Source organism: Trachurus trachurus (genome assembly GCF_905171665.1).
Source record: "Trachurus trachurus genome assembly, chromosome: 16".
NCBI classification, from domain to species: domain Eukaryota; kingdom Metazoa; phylum Chordata; class Actinopteri; order Carangiformes; family Carangidae; genus Trachurus; species Trachurus trachurus.
In genome coordinates this window covers 15,188,715-15,209,225 of record NC_139902.1, presented here as the reverse complement: position 1 = coordinate 15,209,225, position 20,511 = coordinate 15,188,715, and the positions used below count along the sequence as shown (strand labels likewise).

At 47.0% G+C, this 20,511-nt stretch overlaps 1 protein-coding gene across 2 annotated transcripts in view; it reads left to right on the top strand.

Annotated features, from left to right (window-relative positions):
• Window positions 1-20,511, top strand: part of hivep3b (HIVEP zinc finger 3b) — a 44,618-nt gene that overhangs the window by 22,320 nt on the left and 1,787 nt on the right. For both annotated transcript variants that reach the window (XM_083989740.1, XM_083989741.1), the window contains 7 exons: window positions 9,254-11,606; window positions 11,712-12,004; window positions 12,172-14,217; window positions 14,773-14,918; window positions 18,449-18,624; window positions 18,875-18,976; window positions 19,704-20,368. In XM_083989740.1, the coding sequence (XP_083845866.1) occupies window positions 9,599-11,606; window positions 11,712-12,004; window positions 12,172-14,217; window positions 14,773-14,918; window positions 18,449-18,624; window positions 18,875-18,976; window positions 19,704-20,368 (5,436 nt within the window). In that variant the 5' untranslated portion in view covers window positions 9,254-9,598. The remainder of the gene's footprint in view (window positions 1-9,253; window positions 11,607-11,711; window positions 12,005-12,171; window positions 14,218-14,772; window positions 14,919-18,448; window positions 18,625-18,874; window positions 18,977-19,703; window positions 20,369-20,511) is intronic.

Sequence of the window (20,511 nt, the reverse complement as noted above, 5' to 3'; positions counted from 1 at the left end):
CACTGTGTGTGACATGCGCTGTTGATAACAAGTCATCCCCGTGGAATGTGGACGATGAGAAAGGAAAACCCCTCGTCAAACAGCAGGAGGATCGGCTGAGTGGAACCAGCGTGGGTCACCTCAGGGCACTGCAGCTGATTGGCTGGTCAGGGCTGTCAGCGTGGATTTGGCTGCTGTGCGTTAGTGGGTATTGCTCTCGGGAGAGTAGTACTGTACGCTGTATGTGTGCTGTAGGGTGTGCGTGTGTGTGTTTTGGCTTAATGTAGGCATTCCTTTCCCTCATCTTCCTGGCAAGGCCCTGACTGTGTGTTTCCCCGCTCAGAGCTGGCAGTCTAGACTGCCATGAATAATGTAAGCAGTGCTCTCCCTCAACCTTAAAACCTTCTAATCGCCCTGTTTAAGGGCTGCATCAGCAGCTATGCCAGAGATCATTAAACTTACACTCTGATCACCAACTACATGAACAAAGACATTTATTACAGAGGGGCTGAGGAGGACAATTTGTCTTCCTCTCTGTGCTTTCCTTCCTGCTCAGTCCTTCTGTTTTCTATGCCGGGCATCATCCTTCTTTATCAGCCAGAACCCACTCACTTTTTCCCCACATCTACTTGTGTTTTATCTCCTATTTCTTTAAGTCATGTCACCTCTCAGTCAACAATTCAGAGAAGGAGAACACTCTTCAAGTTTATCCTCTGTAAACTACATTATTCCCTATTCCCTCCACACGTAACACTGCAGAGTAACATGTGTCTCCCTCTCTGGCTCGTCAGCTCAAGACAGAGAAGTCTTCAGCTGCCACCACATACAAAAGTCTTCCTGTACAGACAGCTGAAAACACAGAAGTGAATTTTAATGGTGTTGATTCAGTTTGTTATGCTGCCTAATTGCTGAGTGGTGATGGTGTGAGTCTGCTGTAATCAAAGGGCTGGTCTGCTCGGGGAAACGCACACTAAACAGATGATCGGCCCTAAACAGATGTGAGGGAACGTGGAGATGGAGCCGAGAATATGTCAAGTCGTTTCTGAGAGGAAGAGTGATTCTCTTTCCCTTCTTTTCCCTCCACTGTAAACTGGCTCTAATGAAGGCTGACTGTGCAGTGTTTTTTTAGACATATGGAGAGAGCAAGTGTGGCTCATTAAAAAAAAACAAAAAAAAAACTGTCACTGCTGCCTTGCCACCGCTGGCACCTTGAGCTGCAGTTTTCTGCTGGGCCTGTTTATTCAGCCACTGGTTCACTGCTTCAGTCTTTTCTCTCTACCCCACCTCCTCTAACTTCATCTTGCACTCTGTCTCACTCCCTCTTCAAATCCATACATCTAATGGATGGCTATAGAATGTCCTGGCATTTTCTTTCTCTCACCTCCTCGCAGTCAGTTTCTGCAGCAGTGCAAAGCAATAGGAGCGCACCCTCCACTTTTTGTCTTTGCTTCAGGTTTGTTCCTGGCACTGTCAGAGATGGTGCGTGCTGTCTGCACCATCACAGAGACCTACAACTGACTGGTGGATGCATGGGGTATCCTCCTTCAGTAAGCACTAATCTCCAGATTTTGACAGAGTCGGGGGGGGGGGGGGTTGCGAGCAGACGATGATTGATACTCTGGATGAGCCTTTGCCGGGACCGTCAGCGGTCGGGCATGGCTGCTCAGTGAAAATGTTATGTTTGCCCCCATCCATTCCCAGAATGTGTTTTGATTGGCCGCAGTACAAGAATCTCTTGTCTCGAGTTGAGACAGAGTGCAGGATTCGTAGTAAGTGGGAAATATTGCAGAACATACGTCTTGATAAAAGAAGAGATTTTATTGCCGCCTCATCTCGAAGTCCTCATGATGATCAGCTAGACTCATAAACACAGCTTTCTCGCAAGTGCGTGACCGGCCGATATTGCGATAGATCCATTTTGATCGAGGGTTTCACGGTGTCCTTTCACAACAGGCAATCAACCTCTTGTCTTGGCCCTTCACAGAACACTGCACTCTGGTGGCTATACTTGTAACAGAAGAGTGTGTGTGTTGGGAGGGGTGGTGGTGGGGTGTGGGGGGTTACGCTGAGACCAAGTTGCTGTCAAGTCCTCTTATTCTCCAGAAAACAGCTCCCCTCCATTTGCCCCCTTTAGCTTTTCTGCCAGATCAGATAAACATAGGCTATATTTCCAGCATTTGTTATGACTCCTTGCCCTGACACTGTGGTCTCCCCTGATGGTGCCTGTGCTGTGGATGTTGCCTGGCTGGCCCTCAGCTGCTCTGACTCCTGCAGAGTTGGCCAGTCATGGGTCAGATTTGTGTCACACATGTCTGTTTTGAATGGAAGCCATGATTTGAAGGGAATTTTCAGTTTTATCCCACTTTTATGGATTTCCACAAGTGTTTATACAGCGTGTGGACAGACACCAGATGATCAGCATGTGTTGCGTTACAATAACATAATCATCTGTGCTTAACATTTCAAAACACATTTACAAACTGGGACAGATGATGGCTTTAACATGTTGCTGCTGCAGTTACTCTCACTTTCATGTTCAACATAACTGTGATTGTCATCGTAACATATGTAGGAGCAATTTAATTTTTTTTTTTTTTTTTTTTTTTTTTTTTTTTTATAAATCTTTTTATTCGGTTTTTTGTTCACATACAACAACAATTCACACATACAGTGTATGCAATAAATCTTATAAGAAAATTAGCAGTTGGTAGTCTTACACAATGTATGTTGAAAGCAACAACAATCGTAAACTGAGCCAGAACTGCTCCTATGAACTATTATTAACCCTTTCCCCTTCCCACCCACTGTTTGATAAAGGAAAAGAAAGAAAGACACATACAGAAAAAAAAAGAAAAAAAGAAAGAAGAAAAAACATTATTGAAATCACATATTGAAATAAATAAAATTCGAAATAAATAAATAAAAATAAAGGGGGAAAAAATAAAAGAGGTTAGGGGGGGGGGGGGGCATCTAGTCACTGTCTGGGTGAATAATAGTTCTATCTAAGTACTCCAAGAAGGGCTGCCAGGTTTTGTTAAAGGCATTATCAGACCCCGCCAGTGAAAATCTAACCTTCTCAAACTTGATATGAGTTAGGACCTCTCTAAGCCAGCTATTGTGTGAAGGTGGAAGAACATGTTTCCATTTAAACAAAATAAGACGTCTGGCCAATAGAGTTGTAAAGGCCAATACCCGGCGCTTTGACGCAGGGAGTTGAGGTGTAGTGAGTGGAGGGGAGCCAAACAGGACAGTGCAAGGCTCAGGGTTAAGGTCTATATCAAGCACTGTTGAGAGTGTATCAAAAATTTGGCGCCAAAAGCCAGTGAGTTTCAGGCAGGACCAAAACATGTGTGTGTGATTAGCAGGTGACTGCTTACATCTATTACAACTGTCACTGGTGTCTGGATAAATCTTCGCCAGTCGGACGTTTGTGTAATGCACTCTAAAAAGAACTTTACATTGTAATAAACTGTGCCTGGCACATATAGAGGATGTATGAACTAGTTTAAGGATTTGGTCCCACTGATTATCTGAAATTGGAGCTCCCAGCTCCCCCTCCCAGGTCTGTTTCAGACGAGTCGTTGGGTCAGGGTTAAGGGAGTCAATAGCATTGTAGATCACAGAGATGGAACGCTTTTGTGCAGGATCGAGGGTGAGCAGGGAGTCAATCGGAGACCCGGGTGGGTGGTTAGGGAAGTGAGGGTAGTTGGTTTTAACAAAGTGCCTGGCCTGAAGAAACCGGAAAAAATGAGATTGAGGTAATTCAAATCTAGCTGCAAGCTCTGTAAAATTAGTAAATATGTTATCTTTGTAAAGGTGCTTGACATGTAATAAACCTTTGTTACGCCACAAAGTGAAGGTGGGGTCTGACAGGGAGGGTGGGAATAAATGGTTTTTAACAACCGGTGCTAAAGTTGAGGGTTCATTCAAGCCGTAGTGTTTGCGAAATTGGATCCAAATTTTTAATGAGTTGGTAACAACAGGGTTCTGTGAAATATTATGAATCTTGAGGGGGAGTCGCGCAGTAAGGAGGGACTGTAAAGAAAACTTTGAGGACCGTAGCTCTAACTGAACCCAAGAGGGGCCTATGTCAGCTCCTCTGTCAATCCAATTAATGATTTTGTTAATATTACATGCCCAATAGTATTGGATAGGATTGGGTAGTGCAAGACCGCCCAGCTTTTTGGGGAGTTGTAAGACAGCTTTTCTAATACGGGGGGGCTTATTCAACCACAGAAAAGATGATATTGTCTGATCTAGCTGCTGAAAAAAGGATCGTCTGATGAAAATTGGAATATGTTGGAACAAGTAGAGAAATTTAGGTAGAATCACCATCTTTACCAGATTAACTCTGCCAGATAGGGAGAGAGGGAGGGAGGACCAGCGAGCCAGATCAAGCTTGCACTTATCAATGAGAGGGCGAAAATTTTTGTTGAAAAGGTCATTAAAAGAAGCAGTGATGAATATGCCTAAATATCGAAACCCCTCTGTAACGACTCTAAATGGAAAAGAAGACTGTGGCATCTTCTTAGACAGGGGATTGATAGGAAGAAGTTCACTTTTGTTAAAATTCAATTTGTAACCAGAATATTTGCCGAATTGGGTTAGAATGTCTGTAATAACAGGGATGGACGACGCAGGGTTTGACACATATAATAACAAATCGTCTGCGTACAGGGACAGCTTATGGGTGACATCATTCCTGGTGATGCCCTCGACTCTCCCCTCCTCCCGGAGCCAGATGGCCAGTGGTTCGATAGCTAGAGCAAACAGGAGGGGGGAGAGGGGGCATCCCTGTCTGGTACCCCGACGGAGGGTGAAAGGGGGCGACCTCACTCCGTTTGTAAGGATATGGGCGGTTGGAGATTCATAAAGCAGTCTAATCCATGCAATAAAGTCAGAGCTAAAACCAAATTTAGACAGGACATAATACAAATACTCCCACTCAACCCTGTCAAACGCTTTCTCAGCGTCTAAAGAAATTACCACCTCAGGTAAGACAGGGTTGGGGGAGCCAATGATGTTGAGAAGTCTCCTAGTGTTAGATGAAGAGTTCCTTCCAGCCATGAACCCAGTCTGGTCTGTGGAAATTAGGGCTGGTAGGGCTTGTTGCAAACGAGAGGCCAGGACCTTGGCGAGAATCTTTTGGTCCACATTTAAAAGTGAAATGGGCCTATAGTTGCTACATTCAAGGGGGTCTTTGTCTTTTTTTAATAAAAGAGAAATGTTAGCTTCCGATAGGGTTGGTGGCAATCTGCCGCTATTAAAGGATTCATTATAAACGTTAACCAAATGTGGGGTTATTAGGATTGAATATGCTTTGTAGAATTCTACCACGAACCCGTCTGGGCCCGGGGATTTTCCATTTTGTAGCTGCCCAATCGCCTCCTGTACCTCAGCCGCTGTGATTGGTGCGCCTAGTTTGTCAGACAGACTGCTATCAACTTTAGGATATGAGAACATCTCCAGGGGGTTATGGCTCTTCCAAATTTCAGGTGAGTACTCAGATGTGTACAAGTCGGAGTAGAAATTCAAAAACGCATCATTTACCAATTTGGGGTCAGTGACCACTGTTCCCGATGACAGCTTCATCCTGGGGATTAGTCTCGAGAGAGCTGCAGTTCTAGCCTGATGGGCAAGGAGTTTGCCAGCCTTATCTCCCATTTCAAAATACCGTTGCTTTGTTTTTAATAATTTTGTTTCAACCTTGGATGTTGACAAAAGATCAAACTCAGCCTGAAATTTGAGACGTTGGTCATAAAGAGAGGGAGTAGGAGCGGCGGCATATTGTGTGTCAATACTAACTAGTTGATCTAAGAGCCATACCATCCTCTCCGTGTCCACTTTTTTCTGCCGGGAAGCAAATGAAATCGCCTGACCCCTCAAATATGCTTTACACGCCTCCCATAGAGTGCTTCTAGTGATGTCTGGGGTGTCATTTGCGTGAAAAAAATTGACTATTTCCTCCTGAAAGAATTTTTTAAAATGTGGATTGTTCAGTAAAAAGTGGGAAAGTTTCCACTGTGTGTGTGTAGGGCTGTGGTTTGGGAAATTTATGACAACAGATGTAGGAGCATGGTCTGAGATCACTATACTGTGATACTCGCTAGAGTTGACCCAGTGCAGCAGCCTATTATCCACAAAAAAAAAATCAATTCTAGAATACGTACGGTGGACATGGGAAAAAAATGAAAAGGCTTTGGTGGATGGATTGAGAGATCTCCAAGGATCACATAGGCTAAGCTGATTTACAAACGATCTCAGTGTAGTGGCAGAGTTTGAGAGAGTAAAGGGTTTAGACGAGGACCTATCTAGAATAGGATCCTGGATAAGGTTGAAATCGCCACCTATAATCGGGTAATGGCTGTCTATGTCTGGGAGGGAGGAGAAAAGATGAGTAATGAATTTGTCATCATCCCACACAGGGGCATAGACACTCACTAAAATAACTGGGATGTCAAACAACTTGCCTGAAACGGCCACAAAACGCCCACTGGGATCTTCAATAGATTTGGTTGGTTCAAATGTTATGTTTTTACTTACAATGATGGCCGCCCCTCTCGCCCTTGCAGAAAATTTGGAATGAAATACATGACTCATCCAAGGTCTTTTGATACGTGAAATCTCAGAGGTCTTAAGGTGAGTTTCTTGAAGGAAATAAATATCCCCTTTAAGTTGTCTCAAATGTGAAATCACTTTGCCCCTCTTGATTGCTCCATTGACTCCCCTAACGTTCCATGACACAAACCTGCAGCCTTGACTTTGAGGTGTGGCTGGCATTACTCACCCTTTGTTAAGTGAAGATGTACAGTGGCGATGCCCTGGGAGGGGGGGAGGGGGGGGAGACAACAAAAAACAAAAAAACAAAAACAAAAAAAAAACTACTAAATTCCCCATAAACACATTCAAAACCCCTGTATAGCTTCCAGTTTCTTTATACTCACGGATCCCCATGACTTCAGCACTCCCGCAGGATTAAGTGTATAACCCATACAGTACAGAAAAAATCAAGCAATAGCTAACCAAAGGAAGTTTAAGCACCTCCCACATTATATGGCCTAAAACCAATTGAACATTACAGCAAAACAGTCACTTTGAGTAAATAGAAAGAAAAAGAAAAATAAGTGTGAGTTTCCCTCCTATTCCACCTCTTTAGAACAGTAGGGGGCGATATGCCCCAGGAATGAAAAAAATAAATAAAAAAAACCAGAGTGGAGAGGATACATCTTCATGTAGCAAAAAAAAAAAAGGAAAAAAAACAAAACAAACTCACACACATTTATCCGGACTCACACTGTGATGTAGCGGACATCTTCGTATTAAACATATAACTGATATTACCCCTAATAAAATGTAAAAGGCATGGTCAGTGGTTAAAGTTAAATGAGCCAAGTGGCAAAGCTAACCAAAACAAACAGGGGTAAACACCATACTTAGCATCGGTTCAACAAGCCCAGATGAGATTTGCAAATAATAACAGAGTCACAGTGTTCGAAGAGCATCTTACGGCACTAGTAAGAGTTCACAGTCAATGTGTGTTAAACATTATCCTGTCGAGACGCTCTTACCAGCTGGGCGAGTCATCCCGAGGCCCGTGCCAGTAGTGTTGTTAGCATTAGCCGCTAGTGGATTAGCCCGTACATCAGCCGATGAGACGGGTCAGTGAGGTAGCCTCATGGAGCGGGCACGGAACCCGCGAAGGCAGCGGCCTCCTCGACTGAGGAGAAGCGTTTCTTGTTGCCATCTTTCTTAGTGATTTGGAGTTTAGCTGGGTAGAGCAGAGCCGGCCGGAGGCCCAGATTGTACAGCTTAGCCATGACATCGCGGTAGGCCGCCCGTTGCTCTAACACGTCGGGGCAGTATTCCTCGTAGATGCGGACCGGCGAATCACGGTACTTCAGGTCGTTCCTCCGTTTGCGGGCCTCCCGGACTATTAGCTCCTTGGTCTGGTGCCGGTGTAAGCAGACGATCACGGGTCTGGGCCTGTCTCCTTGTCGCGGTTTAGCAGCTAGGGATCGGTGGGCCCGGTCTAGCTCTGGCGGAGTTTGTAGCACCTGGTCCCCGAATATCTCCTTCAGGACATCCGAGAAGAAGGTCGTGGGTCGTGGGCCTTCAATGGACTCAGGCAGGCCGACAATCCTGATGTTGTTACGCCGGCTTCTTCCCTCTAGATCGATGTTTTTGGTTTTGAGCTTAGCACAAGTCTCTGATAAGGTGGAGCATGATGCTTCAAGAGCTTGGATGCGTTCTTCAGTTAAATTGGCGTTGGACTCCAGACTCGCGATTCGTTCACCAAAGTCAGTCACAGTAGCCTGCACCGTGTCTAGTTTAGCTTCGAGAGAGATAAACGCCGACCTGAGCTCGGCGGACAGCGCCGCTGATATGGAGTGACGGTGTTCTTCTAGCAAGCTAGTCAGAGCGGGCATGCTAATCTGGCTAGCCATGGCGGTCGAGTCGTCTTTCGCGGTTTCTCTTTCCTTAGCCAGCCTGGTTCCGGAGGCCATGAGGCATGTGCAAAATATTACTTCTTCTTACTGAGAAGTCGAATCGGGTTTGGGTTGCGAAAAGATATGTTTTTTCAGGTCAGCGCGGGAGAGCGCGATACATGCGTCTACTCCATTCCCCTCTCCACCGGAAGTCAATTTAATTTTTTTTTATTATTATATGGTGTTGTGTATGTGCTTGGAAGTTATATTTTCTTTTTTCTTTTTTAAGTATATTTTTTGGGCTTTTTTCACCTTTAATCAATAGGACAGTTGAGAGTGAGACAGGAAATGGGAGGCAGAGAGGGGAGGAATGACATGCAGGATAGGGCCGCTCGACGCGGGATTCAAACCGAGGCCGCCCGCAGTGAGGACCACAGCCTCAACACACAGGGCGGGTGCTCTACCAACTGAGCTAAACACCGCCTGGCAATTTTCAAATAGTTATACACAATAATGGATTTGGCTGTCTACTCTAACATAATTCTTTCTCAGACTGTTAAGAGGTCTACCATCTTCACAAGGCATTGTGTGTTTTCTGTCTCAGTGTGTCCAGTAATAAGCCCTAAGGCTGGCCGAAGACTGCAGAGCCAGACCTTTCTTTATTATATCTCTTTGTTTTGTTGCTTTTTATTTGTATTTCTGTTGAGTGCAAAGTGATGAAGAAAAATGAAAACTGTCCTTTTCCATACCTCTTTGTGATTAAAAATGTTCAGAGTATCTAAAGCATGTATTGATATGTTTCCACTTTAATGACTCAGTACTTCTTTTTTTCCCCTCTGGTCCTGCAGACGCATTCAGAAGCTGAACGGCCAAGTCTCTCGATAGCTAACAAAGGAGATGCAGAGAAGACCTTGGGAGGGCTGTTAGAATGGCGGAGACTGGACGGAAGCAGAGCTGCTTTGTACAGAGAGATGATCCATGTTTACCTGCATCCATGCACCTTCAGGGCACCTTTTAATGATGCCTCACTTGGTCCTCTTGAATAACTTTTGGCCCAAACTGCAAAAGGCCCTCCGTTTTGATTTACAACCCAGTCTGTTCCCCTGACTCTGACCTCTCTGCTGTCATGCGGTTAGCCCCATGAGGCTCCAAGAGCCCTTCCTTGCGTATCTGTGAGGCCTCCTCCCCACTCTATGGAGGCTGAGCCCAGCCATCCGGCTGATGAGGAGTGCTCTGGAAGGCAAGAGCAGCAGCATGTGACAGCTGAATCCTCACTAGGATCTTGTCCACCTCAGCAGCCCCAGCAGCCTCCAAATCCTCGTCCTGTGCACAGAGCCTTGGGCCGCCTGCAAAACCGTCAGCCCAAACGCAGCGACCTTCTGCTTCGGTTGCAGCAGCAGCAAGCAGTAGCATGGCAGCATTCAGACAACCCAGGTCCCTCGGGAGGCAGCTTCTTCTCTTCAGCTTCCTCGTCAACTTCATCCATCCGCTCTACTTCCTCCACCCGGGGTGAGCATGGTCATGGGGTCCCATCTCAGTCCAGCCAAGAGGGCCAAGAAGGGGTCAGCTCACCTAGAAAAGGGGAGAAAAAACCCCCCAAACCAGGGAAATATGTGTGCACTTACTGTGGCCGTCCGTGTGCCAAGCCAAGCGTTCTTCAGAAACACATTCGCTCTCATACAGGAGAAAGACCCTACCCTTGTGCCCCCTGTGGCTTTTCTTTCAAGACCAAGAGCAACCTGTACAAGCACCGCAAGTCCCATGCCCATCGCATTAAAGCAGGCCTGGCATCCAGTCGTGATGAGCCCAGTTTGAGTGGACCGGAGGGCAGTGGTGTTGGAGAAGACCCTGAGGAACACACAGAAGGAGAAAGCACCGAGTCTGAGGAAGAGACGGGCCGACACAGAAAGTCCTCCTCTAAGGAGATGTTGGGCCACCAGAGGAAAGGTGGTAAGGAGGCGCTGGGAAGCTCAGAGGAGACCCAGCGGCCTGAAGACTCCCAGGCTGTCAAACAAAGGCTGGCACTGAGGCTTAGTGAAAGGAAACGTGGACCCATGGCTTCTCCAGATGACCCCCCTTCCTCCCTCTCCACCTCATCTTCGTCTCTAGGCCCTGGCAGTAAAGGCAGCACAGAGTCTGGCTACTTCTCTGGTTCAGGAAGCACTGACCTTTCCCAAGTTAGCCCTCCCAGTGCCAGTGCCAAAACGTACGCAGAAATTATTCTGGGGAAATATGGAAGACTGGGAGGGCAACAGCGCACCGCTCATCAGCAGCAACCTCATACTTCACTTTCCTCATCCTCAGGAATGGAGGAAAAGAGCATTCCTTTCGGTGTGCCCAAAACCCAAGTAATAGAACACATTACGAAGCTCATCACTATCAATGAAGCAGTAGTAGACACCAGTGAGATTGACAGTGTAAAGCCCAGACGCTCGTCCTTGTCCAGAAAGAGCAGCATGGAATCACCTAAATTCACCGCCCCTAAAGATACCTACGCATTCGATCCCAAAGGAGAAACCCCTGGACCCAGTGGTTTAAGGCACCTCCACAATCCTGAGGCAGACACAGCCGGTACCCAGGAGCTCTCATCAGTGCCTCTGCTCAGAAGCCACTCAATGCCATCATCCACCAGCCAAGGAGAGCCCTCTACCTCTGGGACCATGTCTCCCAGAGATTACCGTCTCTGCCAGTCATTCGATGAGCAGCAAGCGGTGGTGGCAGAGATGAGGGTCGGCCATGCCCAGCGTATGCTGAGGCGCCAACCTGCCATAGAAGTCCCGCTGGGAGCTGAGGTAATGCTAGAGGAGTCTGGTCCCACTTCCTCCCCCTCTGCTAGAGGCGCCGAACTAGCCAGGCAGCCGCAGCAACAGCAGCAGCAAAAGACCTCCAGCCTGTTTGAATGTGAAGCATGTAGGGCTCGCTTCCAACATAGCGAAAGCTACGAGGCCCACAGAGGTGTCTGCCCGGGACAGCAAAAACTGGAACAAGATAGTGGAGATGTGAGAAAACCATGTAGGGAGGATCGCCCGCAAATGATGATGCACTACAAGTTTCGGGCGCTGGCAATGGCTGTGAGGAAGAGGAGGAAAGAGGAGAGCCTGGAAGAGGACCCTCCCAGCCCGGGGTCTGTAGCCATGTCAGGCAGCTCTGCAGGCCTCATTCCCATGCCAAGCAGACCAGAGCACAGCCAGGCCCTCTCAGGTTTGTTTATGTACCCTGTAATAGCAGATAAAATTATGAACTTTCATCATTCAAAAGCAACGTACCAATAAAATATAATGATAGATTTGTTGTTGTTGTTTCTAGGTGTTTCTTTACAGACTGAGCCAAAACAACAGCAGCAGCAGCAGGACAGGAAAGGCGTGTCCGTCATCCAACACACAAGCTCTTTTGAGAAGCAGGAGAGTGTATCCATGGAAAGTCAGGAACCAGACCTCAGAGAGAGTCAGCAAACACAACAACCCGAGCCAAAACCATCACCCTCTACATCTCGCCTCATCCGCCAGCCAAACATCCAAGTGCCAGAGATCCTTGTTACTGTGGAGCCCGATGCTGACATGCCATCTGTGTCACCACCAGTGACAGCATCCTCTTCCAAGGTACATGACTATTTTAAGTATTCCGTAGTATTTGGCTTTATATTTTTATATTTTGTATATTTAGACACATGCGTGCGCACATGTCTCAATATATATATATATATATCTATATATATATATACACACATTATACAGCATTTGATTAATAAACCACTCATCTATCCTAGGAGGCTGAGAGAGTGGAGGAGTTCCAGTGGCCTCAGCGTAGCCAGACCCTGGCCCAGCTCCCTGCAGAGAAGCTGCCACCAAAGAAGAAGAGACTCCGTCTGACAGAGGCAGCCCAGTCCTCTGGGGAATCGAGCTTCGAGTCTGCATCTCTGTCTCGCAGCCCCAGTCAAGAGAGTAACATCTCCCACGCTTCAAGCCTCTCTGCTTCTTTTGAGGACCCAGCAAGATCCGAGCCCGCCATCTGGACCGTCAGTAGCCAAAGCTCCCAGATGCTGATGGTGCCGCCCGTTTCCCACCAACACCACCAAAGCCACAAGGAGATGAGGCGCTCGGCCTCAGAGCAGACCCCAGCCAGCCCCCAGCAAACAGAGCAGATCTCAGAGACCAGGAGTAAATCCTTTGACTATGGGTCTCTGTCGCCTCAGCAGTCTACATCATCCTGGAAAGAAAGGAGAAAGTGTCTCCTCGTGAAGCACGCCACCTTGGGGGAGCCTGAGCAGGAGGAGGGGGCCGGCATGGGTCAGTTGTCCAGAGCAGAGAGTCCAAAGCCCGGGCCGTCCCATGCCATCCTTCCTCCTCCCTATTCAACTGAGGCAAGTCCCCGGTTCAGCCTGGAAGCCACAGGGAAAGCCTTGCAGATGTTACAGCCACAAATCTTCGCTCCCCGTCAGGATGTTCTCCCCTTTCACCCCAGAGGCCAGCAGGCATTCGCCCCGGGATCACTTTCCCAGCTACTCCCTGGCACCACAACCATATCTGAAGTACTGTCCACCCAAATCATCCACAGAGCCTTCTTACATTCACAATCAGGACCTCCACACATACAAATACACCCAGCGGAGATCCACATGGCAGAGCAGTTGGATATACCACTCCATCAGCTTCCAACTTTAGTTCCCCTCCAGTTCTCTTCAAGGGCTAGAACTGGTCAGGCTGTGTACTTACCTGTCCCTTCAAGACTTACCGCACATCTTCCTTCCCCTCCCACTACAGAGAGCAGACCCTCCATCTCTTCCATGTCTTCTGACCAGTCCCTTGTAACAATCTCCTACCACCATCCAAGGCCGGTCATTGCCACATGTCTGGCACAACTCACACCAATAGTGTCCCTCGTGGTGCCAGTGCGCCTACAGACCCATATACCCACCTACGCCAGTGCCATGTATACCACCCTGTCCCAGATCCTGGCCTCCACCCGCTCACAGGAACCAATTTCTTGCACAACGATGGTCGTCATGGGCCAGGTGGAGCGGGAAAAGCTGCAAAGGTCCTACTTGAAGGTCCCTTCCCCAGACATTGTTCTTCCCCTTTCTCTGCCGGCCGAGCTGGCCTCAGGATCTGGGGAGGGATACGGCCCGTTGGGGGCCGGAGGAAGTAAACGGATGCTTTCTCCGGCAGCCAGCCTGGAGCTCAGCACAGAGGCTCAGCGTCAACAGAAAAGGGTAAAAGAGGAGGGAGAGCAGCACAAGGCAGGAGAGGAAGAGGAAGAGGAGGAGGAGGACAATGACGACGACGACGAGGAGAAGGTAAGAGAGGAGGAAGAATCTAAAGACACTGGGAGAAAACTGGAAGAGGGAGAGAAGAAACAGCCGGAGAGGGTGAAGGCGACAACTGTGAAAGAGGAGGGAGAGCAGGAGCAACTACCAAGGAAACAAAACAGGGAGGAAAAGGAGGAGGAGGAGAAGGCGACTGAGAAGACGTCAAGTCAAAAAAAGGAAGAGGTGCCAGTTGTGGAGGAGGGGGCTGAGAGACCAAGCACCCCTTCATTCCCCAGCCTAAACACCTCCACCTCAGTCAACTGGTGCTACCTGAACTATGTCAAACCTAACCCATCTGCCCAAAGGGATCCCCGCACCTCAGTCTATTCTACCTGGAGCGTCAGCGCTCACAACCCCAACCTGCCTGGGCTCAGCACTAAGGTCGTCCTGTCTCTGCTCTGCTCCAAACAAAAGCACAGCACAGAGACCTACACCATCGCCACAGCCCCAACCCCGGCCAAAGGCAAACTGGCTCTTACAACTAGCAGGACCCCACGTGTGTCAGAGGTAAACATAACCACAATACACTCTCACTGAACTTTGACTCTGATAAACAGGCACTATTTTTAACTAATACGTGGGTTTTGTGTGCTTAAAGGGGAACTCCGCCTATTTTATATGCTGTTTACAGGGCTTAGAAAGTACCACTGGATATGTGGAAAAGGTTCCAGAGGGAGCTGTGCAAAATATGATAAACTGTCGACATTTTGAGTCGATATCACTTGAGGCAGGAGTTTAAAAATGAAAAATATCTGATCTGGGGGGTGTGGAGTTAGAGAGAAGTGAGCCAACCAGACCTCTGTAGCCTGCTCCTCATCTCCGCTTGAGGCTACAGGCTCCAGACTACCAGCAACACACCCATATCTCTGACCAGACTGTTAGAGGCAGAGTTGAATTGTGGGTAACAATAATGACAATATCTATGGCTCTGCTGTGTATCTCATGAGTGCAACAATGCTATAGTAGACTACTGCTAAACCAGTGGATACGTTTTTTTTAAATGAAAATGGTTACAATTTTATTTTAAGTTGTTTTGAATTTTACTGTGTGTCATGAGTGTAGATACATGCCACCCCACCCAGCACCCTCACTGAAGTAAAGGATCAGCCACAGCCCAAGAAGGAGGAGAATAAAGAGATGAGAGAAGAGGAAGGACCCTCCACCTCCAAACAGGGCGAGCCCCCTCGTGTTCGCATCTTTGAAGGCGGGTAAGAACCATGAGGGCGACTTCCGTGAAAATGCACGTCTTTTAATTCAAAATTCAATATTTGGGAATGACGGTAGCGCCTCTTTACACGAGTGATCTGTTTTTCTGTCACAAACCAATGCCTGACGACATCAAACACAGAAACTATGGAGTGCTGTCAAGAGAGCTGCACGGAGAATTACAGTAACAGATGGGAGGCAGTGGAGCCCGCAGGGACTTCATTTGTACCTGCAGCCAAGCTTTTTCCTCTTAGTGTTGGCATGGATGTCTGTGTTTTAGAAGTGCTAATTTGGTGTGTGTGTGTGTGTGTGTATGTGTGTGAGAGAGACAGAGAGACAGAGAGAGAGAGAGAGAGAGAGAGAGAGAGAGAGAGAGAGAGGGATGGGGAAAATGTTGTCTCCACTTTCAGTTTGCGAGACTCTCATTAATACCTGTTTTTACAGTTACACAAGTTACTGAGAAGAGACAGAGGTACAGTGTGAAGCAATGTGCAAGTAATCAGAACCATGGCTGTGACTGTCATGTTTGTGTGTTTGTCTTCAAACCTCGACACGTTTCTGCACACATCTCCGTGTTCACGTGTTTGTGCTTTCCGCGAATGTGTGAGTGATCTGTTCCAGTGCAGCTTGTCTCCTTCTTTCCCAGGTTTACTGTGTTCAGAGCTGAACAATTCCTCAGCAGCTCATTCTGTATCGAACTGTTCATACTGAAGAGATGGAAGAAACAGATAAGAGAAAAAGGGCAGAGGAAATTTGTATGGGACTGGTACAAAAGTTTTATTAATGAGAGTCGATTAATGAAAAACAAAGCACTGGGTTACCTTTTGATCGACGAGGAATATATAAAGTTATTAGTGAGGTGATATTACAGATTTTCAGACAGTGTGTTGTGACGCTGGTGTGTGTCTTTAGAGTAGTTGCGTCTGTGCATCAACACTTGCACATTAAGGCCTGCGTTTTGTGTTCATGTGCGCACAGATTGAGCGTGAACGAGTTGTCTGCTTAACAGTAGATAAGGCACTAATTACCAGTCTTTATCATTCGCAGACACTCATTGCGCACATTCAGGAAGTACATTTTCATTACAGCCTACAGCTCTCTCCCCTCTACCCCTCGTCTGTCTCCATCACAGCCCTTCTCCCTCTATCCGCTCTGCCTGTTTCACTCTGGCTGCTCTTCCAGTTTTACTTACCCATGTATTATTATTTCTCTTCATTCACTCTCAGCCTCCCCTGTGTACTTGTGCATCGTGATGTCCTGCTGTATTTTCTCCATGCACGAAAATGTTGCTGCTACTCACTCCACAACACAGCTGAATGTTTTGTACCTTGACTCTGTTAGGACTCATTATCCCTATCTCCCTTTTGTCAACATTTTGAAACCACGACTGCGCCACTAATTTTGTTCTGGAAAACTTTTTATGAATATGCAGCATGTAGCTGTGGTTTTGTTCCAGTGACGTGTGCAATTTCATTCCTGATCCAATGTCCTTAAAGAAAGAGAGGTGCAGGGTTCTCTAGAGTTCATTACCATTACACGGCTAAAGAAACAGATATGCGATCAAGGCAGCTTTTTTCTCAATAACACAAATCTCAGCAATTAAGCGAGCATAGCTGCTCCTTCTTGGCAGCAGTAAAAGTCTGTGGAACGTGAGCTTTAATCCCTGTCAGTGAATGGGCCGATATTTGCCACATTCACCCATTTACTCACATATTCATGCACACACCCACAAATGGCTGGTTGCAGAGCCATTAGGGGCAACATGGGGTTCACTATGTTGCCCAAGCATGCTTAGGCACAGAGCCTGGAGCAGCTGGGGAGCAAACCACTGACCTTCTGACCTCTTGAGCCACAGTCACCCCAAATTTGTTAGCCGACTCCTCCTAACTGTCTCCTGCTGCGTTCTGATTTCTGTGGTGAAAGGGGTCTACACTGCCAAGCCTTAATAACACTTTGACCAGAATGGTGAAATGGACATTGTCATTGTTGTGAGCAGAGTTTACAGCATGTGTCTAAAAGATGAAAATATTCCTCTCGGTCCAAATTGTGACTGAAGAATGCTTCAGCACTATCTGTAATGTCTTCTAACGTTATTCAGTTTTTTCTTCTTTGTAATTTAGTGGCGTGGTTGGAAGTGGTATTCTCTTCACCAAGCTGCCGCGGTGGCCGTATAGCCACAGCACAAGCCTCGACAGACTGACAGTTGAGTTTACTGAGAGACGTGCTGCTGATTTACTGCTCAGTGTGTGAAGTGCAGCTCCTGCCTTGTTTTTCCTGAGATGTGGATAGGTATTTTTAGCTGTAGCTAAGAAATTCATGCCAGTAAACACTAGCAAACCCCCTCAATGAATACAAACCTAATGTCACTGTTGAGACTATTTTACAGTTGTGTAGCAGTTTGTCATGATTTGCCATTGCTGGTTCTGTTACACAACAGGGAGCATTCACAACCTGGGTTCTCATAGATGTGGTGCACATCCTGTAATTAAACGCATCGGATATTTACAATTCAGAATGGATTGCACATCTCTTCATGAGTATTGGGAGCAGATGGAGTTTTTCATAGAGGACAATTCATTCGGATATAAAACGTCTGTGGTTCACTGTGTCCGCAAATAGCCTTTTGGTAAACATCAGGATTGAGTATAAACAACGTTTTTATAGACTAGAACTAAATGTGTTGCTTGATTTTTATATATAGGATCTATTTTCGGTTGTCGGCCATAGCCAGGCTTCCCTTCCCCCTCTTATGCTGCTGCTGCTGTTGTTGGCAGGGCCGCCCGATCACAGCAGAATAGCTGGTATTCTCTGTGTGCCCAGGGTGTAGTGGAGGGAACAGCCCAGGAACTCAGTGCTGCTGGGGTTTTGGTGGGGCTTCCCCAGCCCGCCTCCATAAAGAAAGCCTTGTTTCCCAGCTTCTCTGTGTGTGTGTGTGTGTGTGTGTGTGTGTGTGTGTGTGTGTGTGTGTGTGTGTGTGTGTGTGTGTGTGTGTGTGTGTGTGTGTGTGTGTGTGTGTGTGTGTGTGTGTGTGTGTGTGTGTGTGTGTGTGTGTGTGCACGGATGTACGTGTGCATATATTTGTGCTGCACACAAACCCACATCCTCATTCAACCTTTTTTAGTTAAAGCTTCATTAATGAATGTTTTTATAAGAACAATAGGCCAAATGACTGTGTAATGTACAGACGGTGTCCTACACAAAGCATTTAACATCTCACGGTGCATTGTTCTGGTTCTTCACATTGCAAATTCCACTGTCCTCAACCTTGTTTCCTCCATGCAGTTGTTTTCAGTGAAAGAGCTCTGCGAAACCACTGTATGTTACCCACCCACCACCAAACAGCAGACAGTAACGGTTCTCTTCTAGCTGTGGAGCATTTACCAGCTAAAGAGGCTGATATTTTTGGTCCTTCGAGTTTGTGCAGTCAGCTGCTAAATTCTACCATGTAATGAAATCAGGTCTATATATGAAAGTAACCCTAAATTGTGATTTTTGTGGCAGCCACACCTCTTATCTGTCTGCTCTGTCTTAGGTATAAGTCCAATGAAGAGTATGTTTATGTGCGGGGCCGCGGCAGGGGAAAGTACATATGTGGAGAGTGTGGCATCCGCTGTAAGAAGCCCAGCATGCTAAAAAAGCACATCCGAACACACACCGATGTCCGTCCGTACGTTTGCAAACACTGCAACTTTGCCTTCAAAACCAAAGGTAAGAGGGGATTATCTATCTATCTATCTATCTATCTATCTATCTATCTATCTATCTATCTATCTATCTATCTATCTATCTATCTATCTATCTATCTATCTATCTATCTATCTATCTATCTATCTATCTATCTATCTATCTATCTATCTATCTATCTATCTATCTATCTATCTATCTTTCACATCACATCACATTCTACCTCGGTTATTTGAAATAACCAATTTAATGTGCTTTTCTTGTTCTTCCCCAGGAAACCTTACTAAACACATGAAGTCAAAGGCTCACGGGAAGAAATGCCAGGCAATGGGAGTGTCTGAGTCATCACTGGACGAGCCTGAGAGCGAGGAAACAGGTACTTACGTGGGGAATGGGAGGAAATCTTACATATTTCCCTGCTACTGCAGAGAAATATTGGTACACAGCAGGATGAACTTGTGAATTGTAGTTGCTCAGCACTGACAGCTTATGCAACACCATGTTCTATTCTTCTCCCTTTGGCCTTGCATAAGAAAGAGTGTAACATTTTTTGAGAAAAATAAATGAAGAACACAGAGCATGCCACTGTGGTTACATCAAGTTTACCTTGTCCCCAAGGATACCTTACTGGCGTATGACAATACCCATTCTAACACTTATGTCCTTGCCCGCCTCTGTCAAAGCCCGTCGCCTCACGATCTCATGCCTACCTACCTCTCCTGCCCTCCTCTTGCCGTCTCTTTCTTGCTGACAGACTACACTCACCAGAACCAAGGACACACCATTTAAACCATCTTTCCATTCACAAGGCTGTGGAGATAGTTTGTGAATAGAGGCATGGTGCTATTCAATTAAATTCCGGTCTTTTCATCCTCAGTCTATTTATAACATTGGTTTTGATCGGTGGTGGGTGAGGTTTGTCAGAAAGATTCAGTTCTCAATTCTGTCCTCTCTGCTTGTTCTTGAAAATTGTTTCATCAATGTGTTTTTGTATTTCTGAATGTGAGAAATGTTCCCTTTTTGGTAAAGGGGTTTCATTATCTTTATGTAAACAGATGAAATCCTAAAGAATATGTGGGTTTTGTTTGTGTCTGCACAAGCAGGAGGAAGTGATGAACGTGTGTGTGGCTCCGAGGAGCAGGAAGAACATCAGTTTTCTGACGTGGACGAGTCCGAGGACGACGATGATAACGATGATGATGAGGAAGAGGAAGAGGAGTCCGCATCCCATGACGACCCACCGTCCTCCTGTTCGTCAGACACCCACTTATCGACCGGAGGACGGTCCAGCTGCAGTCGGCACTCTCAGCAGGGCACCCCTGACCCCGAGCCCCCCACAGGCCTCAGTCCGAGCCCCAGTCAGGACCGCTCCCCGAGGGGAGTGTGGCCCAGCAGGCGGGCCGCCTCGCCGGGCAGCAGGAGAGCGCTGTTCTCTCGACGAGGCTGGAAGGCGTCACCACGAGCCTTCTCCCCCAGCAGTGAGAGCTGCTCCCCCAGCCGCAGCCTCTCCCCTCGTCTGGAGCTGTCCTCACCCATACACAGCCTCTCCCCGAGGACCGAGCTGTCCTCGCCCAGTCGACATGTCTCGCCCTCCCCTGAAAGAGGACCATCTCCCATCAGACCCCTTTCTCCTCTTCGTCCCATTTCGCCCAGCTGCTACCGGTCATCACAAGCCTGGACCCCCCCCTCGCTGCTTGGTTTACAGCACAGGACTGCTGGATACCTGCCGTGGGAGAGTCCCAGTACAAAGGGTAGTCATGTCAAACCAGTAAGTCTTTCTATTCTAGGTCTGCAAAGATGTGTTTATCAGACAGGATCCACTCTGCACTCTCCTCCCAGAAAGATCTCAGTGTACAGTACCTTGTGTTCTAGCAGAGCAAATTCATGATATGTAATTATGAAGTATTTGCT